The 27,042-nt window shown below is 37.2% G+C and overlaps 1 protein-coding gene and 1 long non-coding RNA gene across 6 annotated transcripts in view; one reads left to right on the top strand and one right to left on the bottom strand.

The window, feature by feature from the left end:
• Nucleotides 1–27,042, bottom strand: part of LOC129757187 (C2 domain-containing protein 5) — a 73,681-nt gene that overhangs the window by 24,894 nt on the left and 21,745 nt on the right. For all 3 annotated transcript variants that reach the window (XM_055754319.1, XM_055754318.1, XM_055754320.1), the window contains 3 exons: nucleotides 19,904–20,109; nucleotides 13,130–13,282; nucleotides 10,859–11,027 (listed from right to left, as the gene is read on the bottom strand). In XM_055754319.1, the coding sequence (XP_055610294.1) occupies nucleotides 10,859–11,027; nucleotides 13,130–13,282; nucleotides 19,904–20,109 (528 nt within the window). The remainder of the gene's footprint in view (nucleotides 1–10,858; nucleotides 11,028–13,129; nucleotides 13,283–19,903; nucleotides 20,110–27,042) is intronic.
• On the top strand, nucleotides 2,820–3,590 carry LOC129757190 (uncharacterized). Of its 3 annotated transcripts, none has more exons than XR_008739641.1 (3): nucleotides 2,863–2,924; nucleotides 2,981–3,336; nucleotides 3,395–3,590. It is a non-coding gene; the product is annotated as an uncharacterized LOC129757190 (long non-coding RNA). The 3 variants fall into 3 exon arrangements; XR_008739642.1 differs by having other exon boundaries at nucleotides 2,872–2,924; nucleotides 2,984–3,336; XR_008739640.1 differs by having other exon boundaries at nucleotides 2,820–3,336.

Raw genomic sequence — 27,042 nt, 5'->3', positions numbered from 1 at the left:
TACGAACTCAGCAATTGCCTTTGCTGTATTTGGGAACGTTGCGATATGACGCTTGACGTGTCCAAGGATATTTTTTGGTGTTTTCCTTGAGAGAGTGTGTTTACCACGTTTGTTGATCGGAGCTATTCCTGATCCCTGCTCCTTTTTTTAAATATTGTTGAATCTTTTGTAGTTGATACTAAGAGATTTTAAGATGAAAATAATCCAAAGAACTCGCCTTTTTTATAATTATCGAAACACTTGAAGAAGTTTGTTTTGAGCAAAAGCCTTGAGTCTGTGTGGGACAGAAAGTTCCATACAGCTATTAAATAAAGAAACTGGTCTGAAGATCCCAAGAATCGATGTTCCAAAAATCTTGGAAGATCCTTGAACGATGATCGTTTAGCAACACGGTTTTTATCAAGATTTGTATTTCCGGAAATCCGTAATCGCTTACGTGTATTTTTTCTACATGTTCGAGTTGCTTATTCGCAAAGTTTCCGAGTTTATGCATTACATACAGATATAAGGCTATGATCATTTAGAATCCGAACAGTTACAAAAGTGTGTATTTTAAAAACTATTCATTTGATCGAAAAACTTTCTATGGAGTAAATGAAGGTGTTAATATGATACTTAATGTCAAAATATACAAAAAAATTTTTTTACATAAATTTCTAATTGGAAGAAAATTCGCATATTGGAATTTATTGCATATTGTACTTTATGGAGATAGAATTTTGAAAACCGATAAATAGCGTGGATCGGGACAGTTTTTTGAGTATATTCCTAAAATTCTGTATTATGAGCCTCTGATTAGCTTTAGATGATGTAATTTTTGGAGTTAAAAAAATAAGCTATCGAAATTTGAAAAAAAAAACGATGAAAAGGATTTTTAAAAAACATTTTCAAAAAGCTTTTTTCACCATCCTCGCCCTTCGAAGCAGTTTGAATATCTATCCTTTTTGCGCCAAAATTATATGAAAATAATGTTTCGCCCGTGAACATGAGACATTATAGCTGGAAGTTTTCCCAAACAACACTTATCATGGTATGAAAATTATCGATTTCATACAGTGCAATTTTTTTTTTAATAAATTTATTAAAGCAAAAAATATCAGTTGCATCACTAAATAATTTCTCCGCGAGTTTTATTTTCTCTTTGAAAGTCAAATATTCAAAAATGTTGGCAAAAACAAATTTCTAAGTTAACATTTGTCCCGTATATTGGGGCAAGTGTAAATGCAAAGCTTATTTTCAGGTGCGTCAGAGTAATGGATTTAAAATGGATTTAATAGGGGAACTGGGGGTATAATGCCCAGTGTGGGCAAAACGCCCCACTGCGATATCTAGCTAGATATACACTTATTTTAAGAATTCGGTACGCTATTCCCTTCTAATTAACAGTAGAAACCTTTTGTACAAAAAATTAGCATCAAATATGCGATAAATCCCTGCAAAAATCCAAAAATACTTTTCAAACCATATTCCTTGCAATTTGTGCCTTGACTTTCGTAAGGAATTACGGCATCTATCGCCAAAAAAAATTACCAGGCATCTGTTACAATGATGAACATTGGTCTTGAAAATCATCGCAAAACGAAAAATTTCCTTATTCAATTATTTTATATGTTATTTTGAACGATTTTTAATAAACATGTCTAGGTGGGGCAAAACGCGCCATGTCCGTTTATCTTTAAGCATGTTTCATATTTTTTTAAATTTATATGCAGTTTCATTACAACAATTTTAAAGATATTTGTAAGTTGTATTGGAAAACATAACTTGAATATAAACGAATTTATTTAAAATTCCTAAATTTAATATAGATTTAATTAACTATTCACAAGAATTTCAGTATATCTGGCAGCACTGCGCGTAGCAATACATTTTTCCATCTGTGAAGTAGAATAGAAGTGTGTTTACCTGGCAAACACTTTTGGAGGCACCTGAATCAATCAACACTTATTAAACGTTAAACGGCGCGATTGAGTACACACATATGCGCATTATGCCCCTACTGAATCTGAAATCCAATTTTCTACCTACTCTTCAAACTTCATTAAATTTGTGGCCTTTTTTGACCTTCCAGTTATTCTAACTATCAGATTTAGACAAAAAATAAACCAAACTTCAAAACACAATCGAAAATTAAAGTTAATCTTCTCAAATGTATTCTAAAACAAGGCTTTCTTCTTAACGTGGGCATTATGCCCCCTCTTCCCCTACGTATATCTGTTTGTTTGTTTTATCAAGTTTCAATGATATACCTATCTGCAGTATTCCAGCAGTATAAATTTATGTTTGTTATTCCACTTTTAACGAATGCTGTTCAAAGCAAATGGCCTTCATTTACAAAGACATTTAAGAATTTTAAATATTCGCTTCAGTTTCAGCATTCGGAATACTCCTTCTGGTCTTTCCAACATATTGAATCATTTTGAAGATGAATTTCTTAAAAGTTCGACGTTTGCCCTTGCCCCACCGTGTAAGTTGAAAGGAGGCCCCCAGGCCCTTTTAAAACCTTGAGCGAACAATTTCGCGCGTAGGGTTGCGTTCAATGCCATAAATCGGGGTTTTAACTCTAAACGTGCATCAGTCCAGTCAGCTCCCCCAGGCCCTTTTAAAACCTTGAGCGCACAATTCCGCGCGTAGGGCTGTGTTTAGTTGCATAAATTAAGGTATTTAACTCTAAACGTACATCAGCTTAGTCAGCTGATTGTACCGATTGCACACATACACCTATTCAATCATGAGTGTATATAAACACAACTTGAATCAGATTCCTATAAAACAATGATTTTCAATTTTAACGGCTTTTGGGTTATTAGTATTAGTGACAAAAAAATGGATAAATCATTTGATCTGGCAACACTGAGCTAACGAAAGCTGAAAACTTTTTCCAACGGTCATTTTTTTCACGACCAGTAGAAGGAGTTGAAATGGTAAGTAATTTCTCATTATTGATAATCATGTCGAGTAATTATGCCTTTCATTTCAGCAGCTTTTTGCAAGCTATGGAAGTTCCTCCAGGAAATTTCCTATCGGAACGTGTTCCGGCCCAGGAGGGAACATCAGCTCTTATATCGAACTCAAAATTTTCGCGCGGGGAGTTCCAGAGGAGTTGCTCCACCCAACTTCCTTCAAATCGATCGAATCGGATTCTGACCCAGGAAGGATATACCAATGTTTAACTTCATCCTGCCGAAGTGCTCGCGTTGAAAGCTGGTGATGGCAGATAAATTGCTAAAATTCCTCCAGAAAACCTCCGATTGGAATGGATTCCGGCCCAGGAGAGGGCTTAAGGATACCTGCTTCGAAACGTGCAACCTTTCTGAAAGCTGTAATTTAGAAATGGTAAATTGTCGATCGTTTGAAAATAGTCCTTCGGTTCTGATTTCTTTTTGTATTTTAGTTGGAAAATCCAGTTGCGTCCAGGCATTCTTAGAGCGAGAAAAGCAGATAAGGATTCAAGCTGGTGGACCACCGTGGAGGTACTCATAATTCATGACAACAGTTGATTGTACTAGCTGAAACAAATATCAAATTATGTATTTGTGTAAAATATTATACTAGGAATTAAAATTATTAATAAATAAATGATCATGACAGCTATAGGTTTTTTTAAACTCCTGATTGATGTCGCTTTAAAAATATTGAAAATTGGCAATGTACTATAAATAAAATTAAAAAAAACTGGCAACGTTGCTATACTCACACTAATGCACACAATTTTAAGAAATAAAAACTTGCATGTGTGCGAAAGCTGTCATTCTGAACCGGGAAAACCATTTCAAGTAGAATCGGTTGGGCCATTTAATGCTTGAATTCAATGGGAGGAATGCTTGAAGAATGCTTGGAATCCAAGCATTCTTTCAAGCATTCCAAGCATTTATTTTGTTAAGCGGGCTGATTGTACCGATTGCTTGTATACATGAGCATGAATGCCTTTCGGCTTGTGAGTGTGAGTAACCCAAACAGGCCTGAAGAAATCTCTGGGTTTCTAACGGCCATTTTCCTATCAGCTTTTTCAACAGGAACATCAGAGTTTTTTATTTTCAGAACAGGTAAACTAAGTAATAGTTCAAGAAATCGTCAATTAAATTCTCGTTTATTTCAGTTATGGTGGCCTAGTGCTGCTGCAACAACAACATCCAGGCGGTTTTCATCACATTCCCAACAGGAGATTGCAAAAGCGCGGAGCAATTATGCAGCTCAATTTATTTAATTTAACTTTCTTTCGAAAAGCCCTGTTTTCCGGAGTTATCAAACATTCTACGAACTCCGGGTGGCCTGATCCAGGAAGAACGATTGGCCAAAGGATAACAACTCTGCTAGTGGTCCGGGAAATTAAAGTTAAGTGTTTTCACCTAACATGTGAAAATAAAAATGGAGTGCAACAAGCGGATAGTTGTGAAGAACAGGATAAGGAAAAGTGGAGAAAATGTGTATAATTAGGGTGAAATTGTAAAATAAAGTTTGTTATTTTTTGAATAATTTGAATTTTTTTATTTTTCTTCAGAATTCCCATTTATGAGCTGCACTCACAAATACATACGTACTTTTTTTCATGTCCACTAATACATATGCACACAATCAAAACAAACCGAGCATGGCATATGTGTGTGTAAGCTGTCATTTTGAACCGGGAAAACCATTTCAAGTAGAATCGGTTGGGCCATTTAATGCTTGAATTCAATGGGAGGAATGCTTGAAGATTGCTTGGAATCCAAGCATTCTTTCAAGCATTCCAAGCATTTATTTTGTTAAGCGGGGGGGATATTGTTTTGTTCAGTGTTCATGTGTCGGATAGGATTTTTGATCTTCTTTTTCAGTTAAGTACATTTTTACATGTTCAACAAAATGTTTCCGATCTACATCTGTAGAAAACATCTTATTCATATTTCTGTTATCAATATGATTCAAAAATAACCTTGTAGGCAAAATGGGTTAAACAATTGTATGTAAATTCTTTACTTTCAGTATTTTTTTTTTCAATTGTCCGCAAAGTGTCATACACAGTAAACGAAAATTACCGAGTTCGGTAATTTTTTTTACAGAAAAACTTCTGTAATTCGAATATTTTTGTAATTGATCAACTTGACGTTTTGTTTTTACCGAGCCTCGTTAATCGGCTATCGACCTACCGAAACTCGTTCATTTATATGTAAACAAATCTCTCCGCAATTATTTTTCGGTAAAAAAACACCGAAAACTGTAAAGTAAAACTGAAAACTGCTGCTGTCAAGACAAACGTCAAAATGCGTTTGTCCTTTTCTGGCAATTTTTTACATTTTCCTTCGCTCTCTTGCAGTCGTAATAAACGGTCACAACTTTGATTGTGTGCTCGAGCGAGATGCTAAAAAGTAATGAGCAAGCACTCGTTGTCATTTTTTTTTAAGTTTCGGTTTCGTGTGTTATGAAAAACTCACACAAAACACATCGCACCCCGTCTTGTTTTCATTCGGAGCCTTATCTTGAGGTGGGGAAGGTTTGGCCAGTTTAGCGGCTCAGTCCAGCCGGCATTTTGTCAGCTGCGATGGGGCAGGTCCCAACAAGAAGAACTACACCAACAGCACCGAGGAGTACGGCAATAAAACGTTCAAAGCCGGTACCGGTTGTGGTTCCCTTGGAGCTGCAGGAAAATGCTGTTGGTGGGGAAGTGGATTGCTAAGGAAGCTTCCGGAACACCGTTCCAAGGAATCAAATTTCTTTCTGAATAGGACAAGGTAAAAGTTCAATTACATTTGTTCCGTCAGTGTCTAAATTTTATTGTAACGATTTTCTTTCATTTCCACAGAGGCAATCCGAGCTTCGCTTTCCAGAAAATCTCAACTAATCGAGGTCGAATGATGACGATCGAAATGAGAATCCGAAGAGTTTAGATTTTTTAAAGAGTGCAATAAAAAGAGGTTCTAAACTAACTTTTTTCGCTTAAGGCGCCTTCTGGAAATGCCGGTAATATTTACCGAAAACTGTCAAATTTTCGGTAATTTCTTCCGAAAACCATAAAACGTACGGTAATTTTAGATAATGATGCGCTGTGTGCATAAATCGCGAGATGATTCGTTCCCCCGATATACACCGTGCATCATAAGCTGAAATTATCAAACGTTTTATGGTTTAAGGAGGAAATTACCGAACACCGACAGTTTTCGGTAAATATTACCGGCACTTCGGTAATAATTTCATATATATATGGGCAAAAAACAGATTTTTCGGTAAAAATTACCGGAGTTTCGGTAAATATTACCGAACTCTTACAGTTTTTTCGGTAAACAATTTCGGTTTTTCGGTAATAGTTTCAGGCTGTTCGGAAATAACTACAGATGTTCGGTAACAATAACAGGTTTTTCGGTAATAACAAAAGGTATTTCGGTAAATTCTAACGGTTGGTCGGTATATATCACCGAACTTTCAAAGTTTTTCGGGTAAACATTACCGGTTTTTCGTTGATAATCACAGAAAGTTCGGTAGCTATCTACCGATTGTTCGGTGATACAACGAGCTGTCAAGTTGACAGCTGTCAATTTTGTGACAGAACATCTCAGATAGGATCAGCCGAGTTTCGGTATTTTTTTACCGAGAAAGGTCCGTAATATTTGACAGTTGTCACTCCTCGGTCATGAAAAAATTACCGAACAGTTTAACGAACTCCACATGTTAGGAATTCGGTAAAATAATTACCGAACTCGGTAATTTTCGTTTACTGTGTACCATTATTTCATTAGCATCAGAACTAAATTTATATTTTTTAGACAACAAATGCTATATTATATGGACAACAAATATGGAAGTATTTTTGCAAATCTTTCAATTGCTATTGATTCTACTGATAAAATCAATCCGTGTCATCTAGGCGTCATTTATTTCCACGTGCTGTGTACAATTAAGCAAGAAAAAACATATCTACACAGTAAATGAAAATTACCGAGTTCGGTAATTTTTTTACCGAAATCCTAACATGTGTAAATCGTTAAACTGTTCGGTAATTTTTCCGGTAAAAAATAAACGAACATCGGTAAATCGACTCTTCATTTACCGATGTTCGTTTATTTTTTACCGAAAAAATTACCGAACAGTTTAACGATTTACACATGTTAGGATTTCGGTAAAAAAATTACCGAACTCGGTAATTTTCGTTTACTGTGTAGGTTGCAGATCGCACCCACGTGCATAAGAAATATAGGTACTTGGGTGAGAAACAGGCGCCTGATTGTTAAATTTTTCCAGCGATCAATGAACAATATGCTTTGGTTACTATCCACTTGCGACGACGTTTGCTTGACCATAGAGACGAAAAACAAACCCCTCAAAGATAAGAAAATCTCTAAAAATGGATGCCATGACTTTCCAGTTTCAGATTTTGGCAAGAATAATGTATATATTTTATTCGATCGGCAAAATGTCGATCTGGATCACATCTAGCCGTCATTCATAACCATGTGCTGTACAAATGAGCTAGGAATCAAGTAGAAAAAAAATCACATCAAGGCTTCATATCGCCATCCCTTGCATTGAAAATATGCTTGGTTGAGAAATACGCGCCAAAATATTCCCACTGATCAGTAAGCTATGTCATGGTTACTAACTACCCTTTTTCGACGTTTGCTCGCGACGCCTCGACCATGGAGACGAAAAACAAACCGCCCAAAGGAAAAAAAATCTCGAGAAAAAGAATGTTAATTTGTTTCGAAAAACTACAAATTTTGTATGAAGCCCCCCTTCAATTAAGTCGGATGGGGTTTTAACTATTATAGAAACCATCTCCGGCCCCAAAAACCCTCAGATGCCAATTTTGACGATGATCGGTTCAGTAGTTTCCGAGTCTATAGGGAACAGACACACAGACACACATTCATTTTTATATATATAGACTAGCTGACCTGGTGTGCTTTGCTACACCTTCCAAAAATTATTGAAATTGTGATTATTTAACTTTTCATTTATTTGCACAAAATTCTAAATTCAATTACAATATCATAAAATCTTTTTTCAAAATAAAATTGCTACTTTTTTTTTTAAATCTTAAGTCATTTATTTTTGGATCCGTGTTTCAATCCTTTTTATGACTCTGGATTTCTTTGCCCCTAAATTTTAAAGCTTATGTCATTTTTTTTATATATGGAATCTTCGCTGTCTTATTATTTGTAGAGAGGGTTTCAAACTATCCTAGAAAAATTTTTTGTAACAAAATAACATCACGGGACACTCATTTTATCTATTCGTTCTCGAATTATTATACAAACTGTGAGAGTGACCCCCTCCATCATTCCTTTAACCCTTATGGAAGGAAAGGGGTCAGAAAAACACTTCTTGTATACAAATACGATTCCATGTCACATATATGGCGTCATTCTCGATAAGCTCTCGAGCTATTAAAAATTGGGTGACCCTCTTCCCACTTTATATCTCCCCTATTGCAGGAGAAGGAAGTCTCAAACCATCGAAACAACATTACCCGTACACAAATATGCTTCCATGCAAATTTGGTTCCATTTTCTCGATTAATTATCAAAATATTTAAAACTGTTTATGAGTGACCCTCTTCCCATTACATCGTTTCACTGAATAGAGAGAGGGATGCTAAACCACCGAAAAAATATTTCTTGTACTCGACTACCCTCCCATGCAAAATTTTGTTTCGTTTGCTTTATTAGTTGTCGTGTTGTGCCATAAAATTTGTATCAGAGCCCCTCTCGCCGCCTATCATCCCCTACCTGGAAGGAAGGGATCAAGATCAAACATTCCGTGCATTCAAATATATTCCCATGCCTAACTCTGATCCATTTGCTCGATTGTTCCCATGTCGTTTTTGGTTCCATTTGTTAGATAAGTGCTTGGTTTATGCAACATAATCGTATATGACCTCCCGTCTTCTCTAACTGTGTCCCCAATTGAAGGAGAAAGAGGTCTCAAATAATCTAATAACCTTTTTACGTATCCAAGTGCTTTCCCATGCCAAAGTTGTTTCCATTTGCTCAAGTTATGCGAAAGGAGCACCCTCTCTCCTCCCTATCATGCAACTGGAAGGAGACAGTAGTACCAAATATTCACAGAAGCTTTCCATGTGCTCAATTACCCTTACAAACCAAATTTCCTTTTGATTTGCTGGGTAAGTTCCCGAGTGATGTAAAAATTGTATGAAAGCACCCTCCTCCCTTAAGATTTTAAAACTTGAAGAACGGAGAGTTCTCAAAATATCATAGAAACATTTCTCGTAATCAAATACTTTTCCACACCAAATTTGGTTCCATTTGCTTGATTAGCTATCCAATTCTGCTGAAAATTGTAAAGGAACCCCTCCCCCCCCCCCCCCACTTTTTATCTCCTCAATGGAAGGAGCGATGCGATTAAAAAGGTATGAAAGCCCCCTTCTTCCTTCCTGTATCTTAACTGGAAGGAGGGAGGGATCTGAAATAATCATAGAACCATTCCTCGTATTCCCCTACCCTCCCATGCCAAATTTGGTTCCATTAGCTTGATTAGTTCTCCAGTTATGTTCAAAATTGTAAGGTAGGCCCCCTCCCTCCTTCATATCTCCTCACTGGAAGGAGGGAGGGGTACCAAATATTCTTAGAAACATTTCTCGTACCCAAATACCCTCCCATGTCAAGTTTGGTTTGATTTGCTAGATCAGTTCTCGAGTTATGAAGACTTATTACTTTTATATGTAAGACCCCCTCCCCCCTTCCTCTTAGAGGGAGGGGTCTCAAACCATAATAGGAACCTTCCCCGGCCTCCAATAACTCCACCTGCCAAGTTTCACTTAAATCGATTCAGTAGTTTTCGAGTCTAAAGGAAACAGACAGACAGACAGACAGACAGACAGAAATTCATTTTTATATATATACAGTACCATTCATAATTGTATAGAAATTGGAAGCAAGCGCACTGTCACTTCGACTTTGAACTTCCATAACTTTTTACTCTGATGATATTTTTTGATCAAATTTTTTGTGTTAGATAGATCAACTATCACACTAATATATCACAAAGTTTGAGCGTTCTGGAGTTTGTGTGGCCTGAGAAACAGTAATTCTACGAAAATCGGACTTTTTGGACTTTTCTCATTCAAACTGCAATATCTCTGAAACTACGCAACATTTTTTATTGAAATTTTGCACAGTGGTTGTTGAAATATGAAGCTAGCATGTCTGAAGTTTTCGAAAAGTTCTATTGATGAGATCAAAAGTGACGCGAGGTGCAATATTTCAGGCATGAACCTTGAAATGCGATTTCTATAGAATTTTGGACGATTCATGAGAACAATATCGTTTCCTCCACCAATCAGACAAAAAATGTCTGGCAAAAGAAATGAAGAAAAGAAAAAATGGAATAAATGGTCTATTTGTGTTTTGAAATCAGAATCTCGCGATATTGTTGTGATTTTTCGGTTGAAATAGATTAACTGGTTGTTAAACAGTGAATATGATTTTCCTATGAAATCATTCGTCCAAAATTCTATAGAAATCGCATTTCAAGGTACATGCCTGAAATATTGCACCTCGCGTAACTTTTGATCTCATCGATAGAACTTTTCAAAAACTTCAGACATGCTAGCTTCATATTTCAACAATCACTCTGCAAAATTTCAATAAAAAATGTTGCGTAGTTTCAGAGATATTGCAGTTTGATTAAGAAAAGTCCAAAAAGTCCGATTTTCGTAGAATTACTGTTTCTCAGGCCACATAAACTCCAGAAAGCTCAAATTTTGTGTTATAATAGTGTGATAGTTGATCTATCTAACGCAAAAAATTTGATCAAAAAATATCATCAGAGTAAAAAGTTATGGAAGTTCGAAGTCGAAGTGACAGTGCGCTTGCTTCCAATTTCTATACAATTATGAACGGTACTGTAGATATGCAGGTACACTTACGATATAGTGGTAGTTTCCATATAGCCTAACACCATGTTACATCCAATAGCTCGGGTATGTGATCGAATTTCCATTCTGATTTCATTCCACCACATGTCACGCGTTTCTGGATCATCCGGGTTAGGTACGCGCGCTAACAATTTTACAGATCTAGCAGAAACTGTAGCTCCTGGAATGAAAATGTACTTCACGTCAAGTTAGGTGAGGAAGGCATAAATTTACTGTGTCATTTTGATTTACTTTTTGACAAAACATACAGCTTTTGAAAAATAGTTGTATTTGTGTATAAAAAACATAAGGCAATTTAAGAGTTTAAAATAAAAGGAATAATTTATTCCTTGTACAGTTATATTGAAGTATCATGATGACCAACTGCCACCAACCGGTTTGTCAAAAGGCCACTGTCACTGTCCCCTTGGGGAAGGTTTAACCACGAGGCGCCAATGGTGCCAGGGTTTCGTTCGGTTCCGTTCAAATAACGTTCAGCGGATACGACCGAGACTTTATTTTCGACGAAGCGTAGCGCTTCTCGGAACGGGCGGAAGATACGAACCAAACATTGTAAACTCACCAGCAGGCTTGTAATTGGTCACCATCGTTTGAATTTTTCCGGAGACAACCACCACACATCGTTCGTGACAATCGTGGAGAGCGCAATCGTTTGATCGGAGAGCAAAAAAATGTCAAACGAAATTTTGATCTTTTTTGTGGTTAGTCGTTTGACTGTCATCCCTCTTGCGTAGATAATCGAGATAATCATTCCACATTGTTCGACCAACACATCCAAACATCAACCGGCGCTGCAGAGTGACGAATTTTTTTTCCAACAGGAGGGAGTGAATAGAAAAGATTGCATTTGCTTATTGAGTCTGTAAGTTCTGCTGCGTGAAAGAGATAGGCGATGTCGTAAACTGTCGGGAATGATGGTCGTTTGACCATCAAATTATCCCTCTCGTGTACCAAGACACGAAATTTCGTTCGACAATCACACAAAGAAGAATGAATGTCGTTTCGTTTGATGGTAGTCGACTGTTCGGCAAGTTTTCGGTCGCATTCGTTTGATGGCACGAACAATGATACTGATAAAAGCTGGCTGTGCGACTGTCAGAGAAAATGTCGATGGTTTACAAGTCTGCTCACCAGGGCTCGGAATCGTCGAAAGGAAAGAATGAAATTGAAATTTCCCTTTAAATTCGTCTCACTTCAGCAAATTTCAATTTCTAGGAGTTTTCTTTCATTACTCGAATGAAAGTGAATCCCCTCATGTTCACTGCTCGGGTGAAAGAAAGGAATTCAAAAGTCAGCAAAAGAGAGTTCAATGATGCCTTGAACTGCACGCAATCAGTGTCTCCTATTTCGTCGTAAACGAGACTTTCAATGCAGCAAAACAGGCATCAAATGGCATACATACACACAGCTCCTGTGGGCAACAGATTTTTTTGTGTACGTCCCGTGCAATTGTTGGTATTTTTTGTTGGTGCGTTTACCGGCTGTGCCGGCCCGGTGCCCGGCAGCTTGTGCGTCATCAAGCAATTGTTGGTAGTTTTTGTTGGTGCGTCCATCGGCCGTGCCGGCCCGACACCTTGTGCGTCATCAAGCAATTGTTGGTGTCGTTGGTGTACTCCTTGGGCGCCAGCACATTGTTGGTGTGTTGTTTTTCAGCCGGTATCTGCCGGCTTTCTTTATGTAGGTATTTGTGTATAAGCAATGAAATTTTCATTGAAATGGATTTGCTCGAAAGTTGTTTCGAAATGAAATCAACGTTTGCCGTCGTCGAACAAAGGAAACCAAGGTGAAAGCGAACTGAAGTAAGCGTTTGTCGAATGTGAAGAGAAGCTGGTGTGAAAGTGAAGCTCTTTCGAATGACGCGTTTTGTACTCATTTTTGAGTGACGATTGACGATTGAAAGTGAAATTGTCAGGGCGTGAAACTCACTAAACAGGTGACCGGCATATCGGACCATTTCAACCACCGTAGCTACCGGATTTTTGCACTCGTACACTAAACCGAATTACTTCAGAAAAAGAGTGAGGGTTTTTTTGTTGCACTGAAAAGTGAACGCTTTCCGAGTCTCGAACTAAGTGTAGTAGCCTCGAGCTGACTGAACCAAAAACTAATAGTTTAAATTGAGAATAATTAAATAGTTTCGATCCAGTGATATGAAGTTATGTTGGAAAGATTTTCGAAATTGTGCGTTAAGAAATCGAAAAGAAATCGAGTAATCAGTGAACAGATTGCATGAATCATTAAAAAAAATGAACTACGACTTACCCAAATGCTGTATAAATCCAGAGGGTACCTTGGTAATCGTCAAGAATGGATATTCTAATAAGTCCATAGCATCAGAATTCATCGGTTTCATTAGATCATTTGTTTGTTGGTAATGCATAGAGCATATTATTACTCTTTCTGGCAACGAATTACCTGCAAATAATGAAGGTCATTAAAAATACAGTCAATCACAAAATTGAGCGTACACACCAGATCAATTCATAAGATCCAGCCTTTAGCGAAAAAACCCACAAAAATAAAAAAAAATCTTCAGTTTTTATTAAAATCGATTGAAATATTCTCATTTGATGTACAAAACAAAACAAAAACGAAACAATTTTTCTTCATATTAAAAATATAAGAAAAAAAAAATCCCAAATTCAGAAGTAGCAAAATCGAGCGAACAGTTTGAATATTTCTCTATAAACAGGTAAGTCATCTATCAAAAATCATTCGAATCAGTTATATCACTTAATGTAGTACTTTGTTTGTCCGCCTTTTTGCCTTCCATCGCGTCCGAAAAGGTTTATTTTAGATTCATCCGTGAAAATAACCTTGTTTCAGAACTCTGGCAACTCGACCTAGTAAATTATTTTTGTGAGCCACCCGCCGAAGAGTAGTTCAACCGATGCTTTTTCCAACCTCTATTGCCAATTTTGAAATACTTGTTCTAGGATTTTTTTTCAGCTCTGCACTATTACCCGTTCATCAGCTGGAGTCCGAATGCGTTTTCGTCCTCTGCCACTGAGGTTTTTCAATGTACCTTTGTATTTCCATTTGTTAACGATTTCCTGCACTGTAACATGCGTCCTTCCAACAGCTGCTGCTATTTTCCGCAATGTTTCTTCTTCTTCTTTTTTTTACTTAACAGCTTCAGCCCTCACGGATAAAAAAGTCTACTAGTAGTTATCAAAATCTTATGGTTGCCTCTTCCATGCCAATGATTTTCAATTCAACGTATAAATTTACTTGATCAACATCGATATCTACGAACAAATCAGCGTTGCTGTAAAATTGTTTTGGCTATCGAGGATTTCTCATCGCTAATATGGCTAACATATGGCAGATTTGTCTATTTTATTCAGGTCAACTTAAAGATTCTAAAATTTAGTTTTAGAATGTTACAAAAACAGAAGATGGTGGAAGTTATTTTTTGGAGGACACACATCAGAATGCGAAAATGTATTTTTTGTGTTTTTTTTTCAAATTTTGTTTCAGGTCCAGGATGGCGTTTGCATTGGTTTAAATAAAAACATATGCCACTGATGTAATATATGATTAAATTAAATAAAAACACATGTCTGATTGAAAATAAAAAGGAAAAACTATGCATTTAACTGCTAAAATTATTGTTTTTTAAATATTTGAATCTACAATTTCCGACGTTTATGGGGAGCAGTATTACGGTAAAAAAGCCATACGAATGATTGACTAAAAATTCCTGTTGGATTTTTGAAGCTGATGCGATCGCTAAATTAGCCATTTCTAGAGTTTGTTTTGATTAGGTCGTATGAACCAACATAAACAAAATTGAGTTATTCACTGCTAACGATTGAAAAACATGTATTCTACGTTAGGTAAAAATTGGGTTCATTTCATCAAAAAAATAATTTTATAACATGATTTGAAATTAAGACGTATAATGACTTTCTCATTTTCGAGTGCAATTTGGTTTTTACGACTATTTACATCCCACTCTATCCCACTAACGGCGTGTTCGTAAATTGATTTTTTCTATCAAAGTGATTTTTTCTATCGATGTTGGCGTTCGTAAATTAAACAAACTGTATGCAAAAGCATTGGAAGGAGATTTGACATCTACCAAACAAATCGATGCATCACCCCAACAAATCAGTTTACGAACACGCCGTAAATTGCCGTGCACGCAATACGTCGCAAAACAACAGTTCGGCTTTGCGGTTTAAAGCCTAGTCCACACTAGGCAACATGAACTGCGATATTTGTTATGAGACGAACTTTGTTGTCTGTTGTTGTTGTTGGAAACCTGAGACGGTCTCGGTGTCTCCCGAAGAAAATGGGAAACGCTGAGACCGTCTCGAGACGAACCGTCTCCTAGTGTGGACTAGGCTTAAGCGACCTTTTGCATTTTTCCGTAAAGTGCTTCAAAAAGTGTTCAAATGTAAACAATTCCACTGGAAATCGAGATCAACGATAATTTAAGCGACCATGGTACAATAGAGGGCTTCAATATGTAACTAGGTGAGTACAATTAATGTTAATAATGCCGCGCAAAATCGCAACATATCAGTTTCGTGTTTTTACAGAGTCAAAATAACAATAGCGGCTACTTGGATAAGTTTCTGTACTCTTTAAACGATAGTCGCATAAACAGCAAGCAGCCAGCAATGTTAAGTCGACTGTAAACACTCCTGATGGACAGTCTCTCGCAGCACCGATTCCGGACATAACAGAACGGGTACTTCCAGGTAAAACTTCTGCTTACTACGAAGTTTTCAGTAATTATGATGGAAAAAAGAAATGTTGAGAAAGATCCAGCCAAGTTAAGGCATGTTAAGGTTAAATTAATGTTATTTTGCAAAACGACGTTAGCGCCAAGTGGAAAATGCAAAATGTAAGAAACTTTTCATTGAATATAACTTAACTAATGACCATATCGAATACATTAGCATGTTCTTAATTTGTTTTCACGTCGCATACCAATTTTCTAGAAAACTCTTATAGTGTTTTCGTTTATTAGCAGTGGTAACCTAGTTGTCCACGAGTTTTGCCCGAAATGCTGTTATTATGTTCGTTTATTAATTCAGAAGTCCACTAGTTTTGCCCGAGGTTTGAACCTCAAGCAGGCGGTTGCAACCCGTAGAAGTTGTCAGTGTTGGGGGTAAGCATAAGGTTGACTTTAGCAACCATATATTTGCATCGTCCCGGGTGACGATTCTGTTTGTTTATTCAGAGAAAGTTTTGCCCCGCGCCAGTGGAGAAAAACGAAAACGGCATTAGTGTTATTCAAAATACTAGAATTAAAAATGTGTTTAAAAGTTTCAACAGCGATTTTCTCGGAACATGCAATGTGGCTCAGAACCAAATAATCATATTTATGGTCCTGTAGACGCGTAATATAACTGATAAATCTATAAAAACGCGCGATTCTAGATGAATCTCACGTGATTCAGGATATAGCTGTCCTGAATTAAGGCCGAGGGTTCGAGTACCTGTGCACTCATTTTAATCCCATCCTGGATTTCAGGGAAAACGAAGTGTCACGTAATTCGGATGAAGTTCCTTTCGAATTTCGCGACCTCTGTGCAATTTCCCTGTGATTCAAAAGTTCATTATCCCGAGAGAAATAAATGCATTCTTAGTGTGGGGCCGTTCAGATACCACGTGGACAGAAAAATGAGATTTTTGACCCCCTCCCCCCCTCCGTGGACAAGCGTGGACATTTGGCAAACCCCTACCTCCCTCCCCGGATGTCCATGTCGACATATCCGGGTTTTTTTTTCCTAATCTAATTTGTCAGATAGAAAACAATATTTATTCACTTTTTGCCTTTTTTTTATTGAAATGGCCATTTTGAAAAAAAAAACAAATAAGCATTTTCTAATATAAAATAATTTTTAAAAAAATAAATTTCTAAATTATCATAAAAACGAACGCATACAAAATCTCAATGAAACTTGAAGAGATTCCTTTTTCCAAACTTTATGCTTTTCTTTCGAAGATATGATGGCTGGCATTTTACAAATCTCGCGTGAGCTTTCATTACGTCGAATGAAACAGAAACACCGAATCGAGAAAAACGCTTCTGAAATTTGCAGAGTATTTTTCAAATCCTAATTTTATTCCTTCGCCGATAACCCTTCAAAAAATACGCAATATTCATGGAAACTAATAGTCTTAGATATTCCACATTATGAATTTATTTTTTTGCAATTTTTAGAGCTATTTTTTAATCATATAGGAACATACGTCTGAACACATTCGTCGTTTGGAGGGGAAATTTGTTTCATTCGTCTCTTTTCTTTCGTCCTTTGATTCGTTCAACTTGCACTTACGCCCAAATGTTTCTGATGCAAACACTATGGGAAATTTTCAATTTTCTCGGCGTAGTGGCTGTTTAATAAGTGAAATATCTAGTGTTGCGGTAAATTGGTGAGTAAATGCATAATGAAATGTGTGAATCGGGTGCGCCATCGGTCAAACCAGCTCGCTGCTGCTGATCAGCTTTCTGTTGCCGATCAGCTGGAGGGGAAATTTGTCTCATTCGTCCTTTGATTCGTTCAACTTGCACTTACGCCCAAATGTTTCTGAGGCAATTACCAGTAAATTTTCAATTTTCTCGGCATAGTGAATGTTAACTTAAGCCTAGTCCACACTAGGCAACTTGGACTGCGATTTCGGTTGCTTAGACTTGTTTATGTTTACATTTTGAACTAGACGAAAAGATGCATGTCTCAAGTCTCCCGACAAGTATGGGAGACTTTCAGCAACCAAAATGTAAACATAAACAAGTCTCTTCAACCGAAATCACATTTCAAGTTGCCGAGTGCGGACGAGGCTTAAGTGAATCGGGTGATTGGGTGACTAACAGCAGCAGGCTGCTGCCGATCAGCCTGCTGCTGTTAGTTGTTATGTTTGCTGCTACTGCTGCTGTTCGGTTTCTTTTCCTTGCTGCACTATTTTACAGCGTTCGATAGCCTGCTTGAGTATCGATTTAAGAACGCTTGAAAACAAGAATCTGAAATAATATTCATTGCCAGGTTGATATTCTGATAACCTCTATATACCTGTATACACTTGTTTGCTCATGGAATCCATAGCGTATGTGCTACGTTTTTCTTCCTCTGCACATTCGCCGTTTGGAAGAAGGGACGTAAGCAACATTGAAATTGGCAATCAAGGTTTTGTTTCATTCGTCATTTTGAAAGTCTTAAATTTTATATATTAAAAGGGTTTAAATTGATTGTTTTATCAATCACATAGGTAGATAATGTTATAATGAAGCTTTTTTAGTGAATATCTCAGTTTTTCAAATTTTGTTTCATTCGACGTAATGAAAGCTCACGCGAGAAATGCTGAGACCACCAACCCACAGAAAGTGTACTATGTATGCCGTTACCGGGATTCAATTTCATGCCCGCTGGCTTAGAAGACTTGAAGGCTATCTTCTACCCCACGACTGCGGGGGGTCATATTTATCACTTGCTTTCAAGTGGCTACTACCCGCATGACCGCAAACCGTACGCTGAATCTTCCGTATTATTCTATTCTGATCACATTAATAGTTACGTTCTATATTGCATCTTGGCTTAATGTGCCTTCGCTAGAACGTGTAAGATATTATTCCCGGAAGATACGATGAATATTCTAAGGAACGAATTGATAAATTTAGCAACGTAATCAAATGATAAAGAATTATTTAAAAAAGATACAATGAATGGTCTTCAAGAATTAATAGATTATTTTTGCAACACGCATCAACTTCTCTGCTGTCACGTCATCACACGTGGCCAAACTTTGTGAAAAAAAGTTTCTCCCGGCTGAGTTCGGGCAAACATTATTAAAGAGATCATCTAGTTCCGTAGCTGGAATGCTGAAGTGGAAGACGGAGGCTACGAGGAAAGATACGATGATCTATGAGGGTAAGTAAAATGCCTTTTTTGTTTATAGCGAGAAACTTAAATTTCTTTTTTTTTCTCGCTCATAGGCAGGAGGAAAAATCTGAAGAAACCCCTTTTTCTATGGATGAGCAGCGCTGGTTATCGCTGTGTAGCAGCAGCAGCGTTAAGAATGGCTCGGCAGTGCTGCAGCAGCAGTCAAATTTGGTGCTGCAGTATTGGAACTTCTGGAAGCTGTTCCTGGGAACATCCGCGGATGGTCACGGAAGGTTTGTTTTTTTTTAATCATAGAGGAAAAATAAAATGAATATATGTAAATTAAACCTCCTTTACTTTTTTTTCTCGAAATCAAACTGAAATTGAATAAAATCAACGAAATCCCAAATTAGGTTCGAATCTTTTCATTGTTAGGTGACGATATTCTCTATCGTAATCTTTTTATGTGAGGATCATTAGATAAAGATAACACATATGATCAAATCGATTCAGAACGAGTAGAAAAAAGCAAAAAAAATGTATCGTTATTTTACTTATTGACCCGTTCAGTGTATCGTTATTTGTGTCTAAACGATTCCATTTGGTGAAAAAACGATTTGTTCAATCGTTCATTTATAATCCAAAAACTATAGAGGGAATCTTTTGGGTGTCTTGGGAAGAAGATAATGGGAATAGTTGTTGTATCATACCGTTACATGCGGGTAATGGTTTAAATATAAACTAGAAAGCTTTGACATTTTAAGATTTTGATTAAAACATCTTTTTTTTTCTCAAGGATTTTAAACCAACTTGGTTTAATCATCCCGAATTTATACATCTTAATATTTATTCACCTTTAGAAAATATTTTGGAAGTATGTCCACGTGGACATGACCTAAACCCCTACCCCCCTCTCCGTGGACAAGCGTGGACATTTCGATAACCCCCTTCCCCCCCTAAGTTGTCCACGTGGTATGTGGACGGCCCCTGTGTACGCTCAATTTTGCGATTGACTGTATGTCAAATAATAAGAATACATTTTCAGTAGAAGGGGTGATTTCTAAAGCAGTGAAGGCTAGTCCACACCAACGTGGGTAAGTATAAGGTAATGATCTGTCGAAATTCTAGTTTACGTCTTTTTTACCTAAAATTCATAGGACAGCTAGATCTTTCCATTGTGAACGAATTATAGAATACGTACCTTTTGATGTAGTACTTATATCAGAATCTGATGATCTCCTATTAAAGCCATGATTGCAATCAATATCCTTGAAAGCTGTAGTTACAGATCCCAGGATACCCGATTTGGCAGGACTCTGTGATGCTCTCTGTGTAATACTTTCTGAATTACTTGGCAGATATTTTGTGGTATTGATTATTTGAAGTAAACTGTTAGAATTGTCGTACCTGTAATAATTAGATTTAAATTCAAAGTAGAACAATCTTATAGGGAAAAAAATAGGTTTAAAAGTGTAATAAAATTGTGGAATACGATCCTGCAGCGTTTCCCGATGTCAGAACAACGGAACATGTCTAGGAATAAGCGAGCTTCGATATCAAAACAAAATGCCATTCCTTTTATCTGTTGACTCCCAAATTACGATTACAATGCATAAGTATAACAAATTTCGTCCTTGTTCGAGTTATAACGGTGCACTAATATTCGATTCGAAAAAAATATCGGCCGCCATGTTTGCCGCGATATCACTATATCAGTCAAAAAAATTGAATTTCGTTGCCTACTTGAAGGCGTTTTATATATAAGGATATTAAAAAGTGTATTTTGAAAAGCGAAATTTTCGATGAGTTTAGCAATACTAAATGATTTTTAGCCAAAGAACGGTTAGTTTACAAAAATACGATGACATCCCGATCAGGAGGGAAAAACTAAATTACATCAAGATGAGATATTTTGATACTAATTTTTACCTATCTAAATGAGTTATTATTCAGTACTCGTAGGATGTTAAAATATCTCAAATCATATTAAAAAATCTAAACGATCATAGCTAAATTATATCAATTTTAGATATGCTCCTTTCAAGATTATATCTCGTTCAAATAGCATAGTTTGATATTGGGCAGAACAAAACCTATCAGAATTATAACTTATCAAGATATGAGTGCTTCGAGAAAAATTACTAATGGAATGTCAAAAAACCTTTTATTTGCTAAAACCATGTTCCATTTTTGGTTTCCCAAAAATCAGATCCAATTTTAAGGATCTGTTGAGCGAAACTCATTAATGTACGGTTTGGGCCGTTGACTTCGATGTCCGTGTTTAAGAAAAAGTTGTACATGTATCAAAATAAGATATAATCATTTTATTTTGGGACAACCCGAAAAAATTCTTTATCATTGAAAATTATCTCAACCTTATTCAAGTCTGTCAATCAGAATAAGATATAATTCAGGTTGGAGAAACTTAAAATCTAAATTTTTCAGTACTTTATTATAACTGATTCAGATGTAAATATCTTAGTGAGATACGTTTGAGTTAATATTTTGATATGCTCTCCTGATCGGGATGTAGAGTATGGTGGAGTAATAGTAGGACCTTAGTGCTATCCTATTTTCAGAAAAATTAGTAGTTGTTTTTCAAAAAAACCAAGAACAGCATTGGATTCCTTAGACTTTTATCTCTCTTCAAAAAAATTACGAAGATAATCCATCGACGCATATTTAATAGCAGTAGTGAAAATGCCTAACTGCTATCTACTTTTACCCCACCTCTGGGGCAAAAGTTCGAATGATGTGGGGTAAAAGTACGACAATTCAATATTCAACAATTCTCCATGAAGTCAAGAGAAAAAATATTTTATATCATTTTTTGCTTACAGCAGTAGCATCTGTGTTCGCTTCTGATACAAATCCCATACATGGGGGATCAACCTGCACCGTAAACGAAATCCTAACATGTGTAAATCGTTAAACTGTTCGGTAATTTTTTCGGTAAAAATAAACGAACATCGGTAAATCGATTCTTCATTTACCGATGTTCGTTTGTTTTTTACCGAAAAAATTACCGAACAGTTTAACGATTTACACATGTTAGGATTTCGTTTAAAAAGTTACCGAACTCGGTAATTTTCGTTTACTGTGTGCGCGAATTTGGAGTTCTCCACTAACTGTCCATATTCAACAGGTATACGTAATCCAGTTCTCATCGTATTAAAGCAAATTTTCGCGCGAGCAAGTCGTTGTAGAAACAAAAACTGATATTCCCAGTGAATTTTGGAAAAAACTTAAAACTTTCCGTTCAGATTTACTTAAGTAAACCCTGTATATCATTCGTACTTTTGCCTTATTTGCAGTTCGTACTTTTGCCCCTTCAAGGTTACTTGTGATTCACAATTTATTGTGCAAAACAGAAACCAATTAATTGAATTCATTCTTCGGCATTTACATCATGTGGGCAAAAAAGGTGCTTTATCTCATTTTTCGGAGTATTTTCAATTTTTCAAAATAAAAATTATGTCTGGATGTAGGTAGTCCAAATCACTATTAATTCATGCCAGAGTTTTGAATTTTACTGTTCTCGGTTTGTGATAATCTCAAAACGTACTTTTACCCGACTCGTACTTTTACCCCACCTTACTCTAATCAAACATTAGATGTTTCAATAATTACATTCCGTATAATCGTTGTTCCATTTCTTACCACCCTGTTTGGTGCGTTCTGTCCACTAACTTTGGCGTTCTACCCCGTGGTTTGTTTTCTGGCTGTTTTAGTTTTTTACAAAAATATACTCAAAATCTAGCTTTTATCATATTTTTTCTTTTCGATATTACGTAACACTGATCCCTGAATCGTCGTTAATTTTCAATTTGATTCTTAAATGATTGGAATTGCTGTAAATAGCAATTTTGCTTAACTGGTGCGTCTTGTACCGTTTTACCCTATGTATTTTGTATGTTGGTTATCCACCATGGGTGCACGGATTCACCGCAGTTTCTGCCTAAGTATGTGCTCACATGCATTCTTAGATTATTAAGTTCGACAAATCTCCAATGCAGCGCGTACACCATACCCGGACCCCATGGCTTCGTATAAACTGTTATGGATGAATGTTTTGTGTTTATGTAAGTTTATTTTGGAAGAACAAGTCAATCAGGCGGGCAAGTTAATTTACAGGTATTCCGGCATCCGTGTATGTACCTGGCCAGCTGGCAACTGGGTGAACGTTCTTATTATTTAGTCAGTTATAAGAGGAAACACATCTTACCACAAGTTTTCTTTCCGATACTGGGAATCGGCGTAGTTCCACCTCCCCGTGGTGCAGAGTGGAAACGTGTCTGCAAGTCCGGCGTATTGCAGATGTACGGCCAAGAGAACTACACCAAACCCACTAGAGGCCGTCGACGGGTCCCGCCAAACCCGCGCGGAAGAAGTGGTGCACCCGGGTACTTTGGTACCAGTACTTGGGTGTGAGCGTGATGGTCCAACACGCTTTCGGGGGGTCATGACCCTGATATGCGGATGCGACCGGAGGGAGAGCGATCGCCAACTTGTTTTGCGCTTCGGTGGGTATAGACCCGTCTCGCAAAATGAGTAGATGCGCAAAGTGGTGGCCAATGGTGGGCCGATCACTTAGGGACGTGTTTACACGTCAGTGTCCGAGAGGCACATTCTGCCGGAGGTGTCAGGGTTCGACACGCGTTTCGGGAAATGTTGCACCCGAACCGCGAGTGTGACCTGATGAGGGCGTTCTATAGCTCGATCTGCGCTTCGGGTGGTCAAGCGCCCGACTTGAAGATCGGGTAGTTGCGCTGAGTGGTGACTTAAGTCAACACTATTTGTGAGTTCGGAGGAGTCTGAGTCCTACACGTGGCCTAGGGGGCTTACCCCCCCTACCCGCGTGTTTGAACAGAGAAAGTGCCGTCGACAACTCGCTTTGTGTTTCTGGATCTTGGACTGGATTCACAAAGTTAGTAGTTGCGCTACGTGGGGACCTCATTCACACGATGAGATGTCGGGTCCTAACTCTTCAGAGGAGGGGTCGCGCATCGAGTTGTGTTAGAATGAGGCTATGCTATCAGAGGGTTCGGAAACGAGTATTGCCTTGGAGCGCACTAGCGCGAAATGACCTCCCACTATTGAAGCAAAGTGTGTCAAACAGTTCGAGGTGGGAACAAAGGTCAGTGGCCCCAGGTGGACTTTATGGCGTAGGGGGTACAGTGTTCCTTAGCATTGTATCATGAGTCGTCCAATTGCACCCATGGACCCAGAGTAGCAAACTGGGGGGACGCGGTGGCTCGCCGTGCCTTGGAATGCAATCCGTAAAATGGATTTACCACCTGGGTTAACAACTAATAAAAAAAAAATACTGGGAATCGAACCCAGTACGTCTGGCTTACCAATGCCAGACTCGCGCCAGCCTATCCGCTACACACTACCAAAAAAATCTGTAAAATTACATCACATATGATGTAAATAAAAAGAAGCATCATATATGACGGAGTATTCAGTGTCAGTTGGAAATTACACGCCAGTAAAATTTTGCAACGTGTAAAATAAAAAATGATGTAAAATTAGCAACGTGTAAAATAAAAATGATGTAAATTATAAAATCACTGAATATTGGAAGAAAAACTTTCCAATTGGATTTTTGTTTTGTTTTATTTAATATGATTCAATATGATTCAATACTGGAATTTTCTCGTCTCTAAGTAAAAATCTATAGACCTATAGTATCTATAAGTCTATAGACCACATCGGCGCTAAGATTTAAATGCAGGAATGTTTGCTACAAAAAAGCCCTCATGCGGTGCGGAACAGTGCATCAGTCGTAGAGGATTTCAGAGTAGGTTTACGTATTAGCATTTTACTTTAAAACTGGATTTGATTTTTTTGTATCATTTTCCAAACATTGTGTATAAAACCGGGCAAAATCCGAGTAATTTTTCACTATATCTGGGAATCCGGGCCGGACCAAACTTTTCTCGAAAATTCCATTGAAAAACCGGGCTAGTCCGGATAACCCAGCAAAGGTATATCGCAGGAACAACAGAATTATTCAAACAATTATACCAGATGAAAAGATTGTATTTTACTTACCAAAATAGCCTATAGCTAAAAAAGTGGAGGCGATATATCTACAATGACAAGATTCCAAAGATCCGATTTCCTCACAAAATGCAAAAAAACGATTTTTTTTGGAAATTTGAGTAAAACGAAAAATAATTTCCTCGACCGAGATTTGAACTCCAGTTCTCCGAGTTCGCAGTTCGGTTTCTTACCACGATGCCAACTCGTCAGTTGATATGATCCAAGGTGTGTATATATTCAGGAGGTGTTACCGAATATCGAATTCCCGATTCAGCCATTTTGGCTATGTAGGCTATGCAACTATATGGAACTCATGAAGTTTGTTTACCAACAAACCACCGAAAAGCTGAGCAAAAAATAAACAAACTCATTGAGAGCCCCGCTCACTTCTCGCCTACTTACTGTGAAAGTCGGAGAACCTAGTGTATCAAAAGACCTTGATATGATCCATATTGTTTTGACATTGCTGGCAGCAATTTGTGTGGTTGCGGCCAAGGCGGGTAAAGCTAGGTGTGTTCTTATACCAATGCACGGAATCGTCCATCTTGTGACAGGCAATCGTAATCGTAGGCATGGTAGGCGAACAATTCGCTGTCAAAAAGCGCACCGTCTCCACCCCCCACCAATGAGAAACTTTTGGTACCCCTTGCCTACTTTTCCTCAGTATGCACCCACCCTACTGGAGGCACTCTGGTTGCGGCCAAGGTTACCATGACATCGAGCATATTGTTTGGTCGTGTGAGGTCCATTTTGTCGCTAGAACGAATTTCATAGACTCTCTTCGGGCCCGAGGAAAACCACCTAATGTTCCAGTGAGAGACGTATGCTGTGCTAGATTTGGACTACATGTTCTAAATCTACCTTTTTCTAAAAGCTATCGATCTTCGTCTATAATTCTTTTTTATTTTCATATTTCCCTATCTATTTTCTTTTTTCTTTAAAAGTGAACTAGATATAAGCACACAATTGTAATCAAATAAAACGAGTTTGGCTCCTTAAACCCTAAAGGTATGAGCCATTTCAAATAAAGAATTTACAAAAAAAAACTCATTTTTATTTTACACGTTTCTAAATTTTACATCATTTTTTATTTTACAGGTAGCAAAAATTTAATGACATGTTATTTCCAACAAGGACTGAAAATTCCGTCATATATGATGCTTCTTTTTATTTACATCACATGTGATGTGATTTTACAGATTTTCGTAGTGTGTAGTTTTCCTTCAAAGTTAAATGTTATTGTCATCTCCGAAATGGTAAGTTCGATTTGATATTTTTGATGCGAACGTTTTATATATTAGTAAACTAATATTTATTATTTTTGGATATTTTTTTGGTTTACTTTTTAGTAACTTCTGGGAACGCAAAAGCGAACCAATTTAATGGCGGATTTTCATCTCTAAATTAAAATCAATTTGGTTTTAATAAAAATCATTTATTTGTTAAAAATCTGATTCTATGAACACTACATTGTCTTTCACCGCCTAAAGAACCAAAATTTTCGAAGGCATTAGAATATGTATAACATAGGTACACTAAATAAATTCGAAAATATTTGCATATTTCGTCAGCAACTCTTTCGGATTACCATCTTCGAAGGACAATTATGTACGGGATGCCGCTCACAGAGTTGCATCTTGTGGGTCCGCTGCCGTAGCGCCGCAAAGAATAAACCAACAGTATCCACTAACTTACAAACGTGGAAACTTCTTCAAAGCAACTTTCGACTAATTGCTTTGGTGCACGACTTGACGCAACACTTGGTTTACTTTTGTGTGGGCCAGCTTTGACAGGCTGTTTTTTTACATGATACATTGCATTCAGTGTAATGTAATTTACATTTAATTGAAATGTCCATATAACATTCCACGTCGTGTAATTTTAAGAAAATTCTCATTCTGTGCTGTTGATAATTTTGTGTGTTCAAATAAATTTGTAGAATTACATCACATATGACGTAATGAAAAAGAAGCATCAGATATGATGGAATTTTCAGTGCGAGTTGAATATTACACGATTGTAAACTTCAACAGACGTGTATAATTTGGAAGACATGTAAATATTTAAAACGTGTAATATTCAATTCGTACTGAAAATTTCGTCATATATGATGCTTCTTTCTAATTACATCATATGTGATGTAAATTTATATCAAATAATCGCGTTCCGTGTCAAGTAATATTTGTCTCAATAGAATTCAGTGCTGTTAAGGATTCAACTTTATTTTGATATGTAAAATTACATCAATAAATCGCGTATGAGATCTAGCGGATAGGCTAACGCGAGTCTGGC

Source organism: Uranotaenia lowii, chromosome 3 (genome assembly GCF_029784155.1).
Source record: "Uranotaenia lowii strain MFRU-FL chromosome 3, ASM2978415v1, whole genome shotgun sequence".
NCBI lineage: Eukaryota > Metazoa > Arthropoda > Insecta > Diptera > Culicidae > Uranotaenia > Uranotaenia lowii.
The sequence above is the reverse complement of the archived record's forward strand: the minus strand, read 5'-3'. Positions and strand labels throughout refer to the sequence as shown.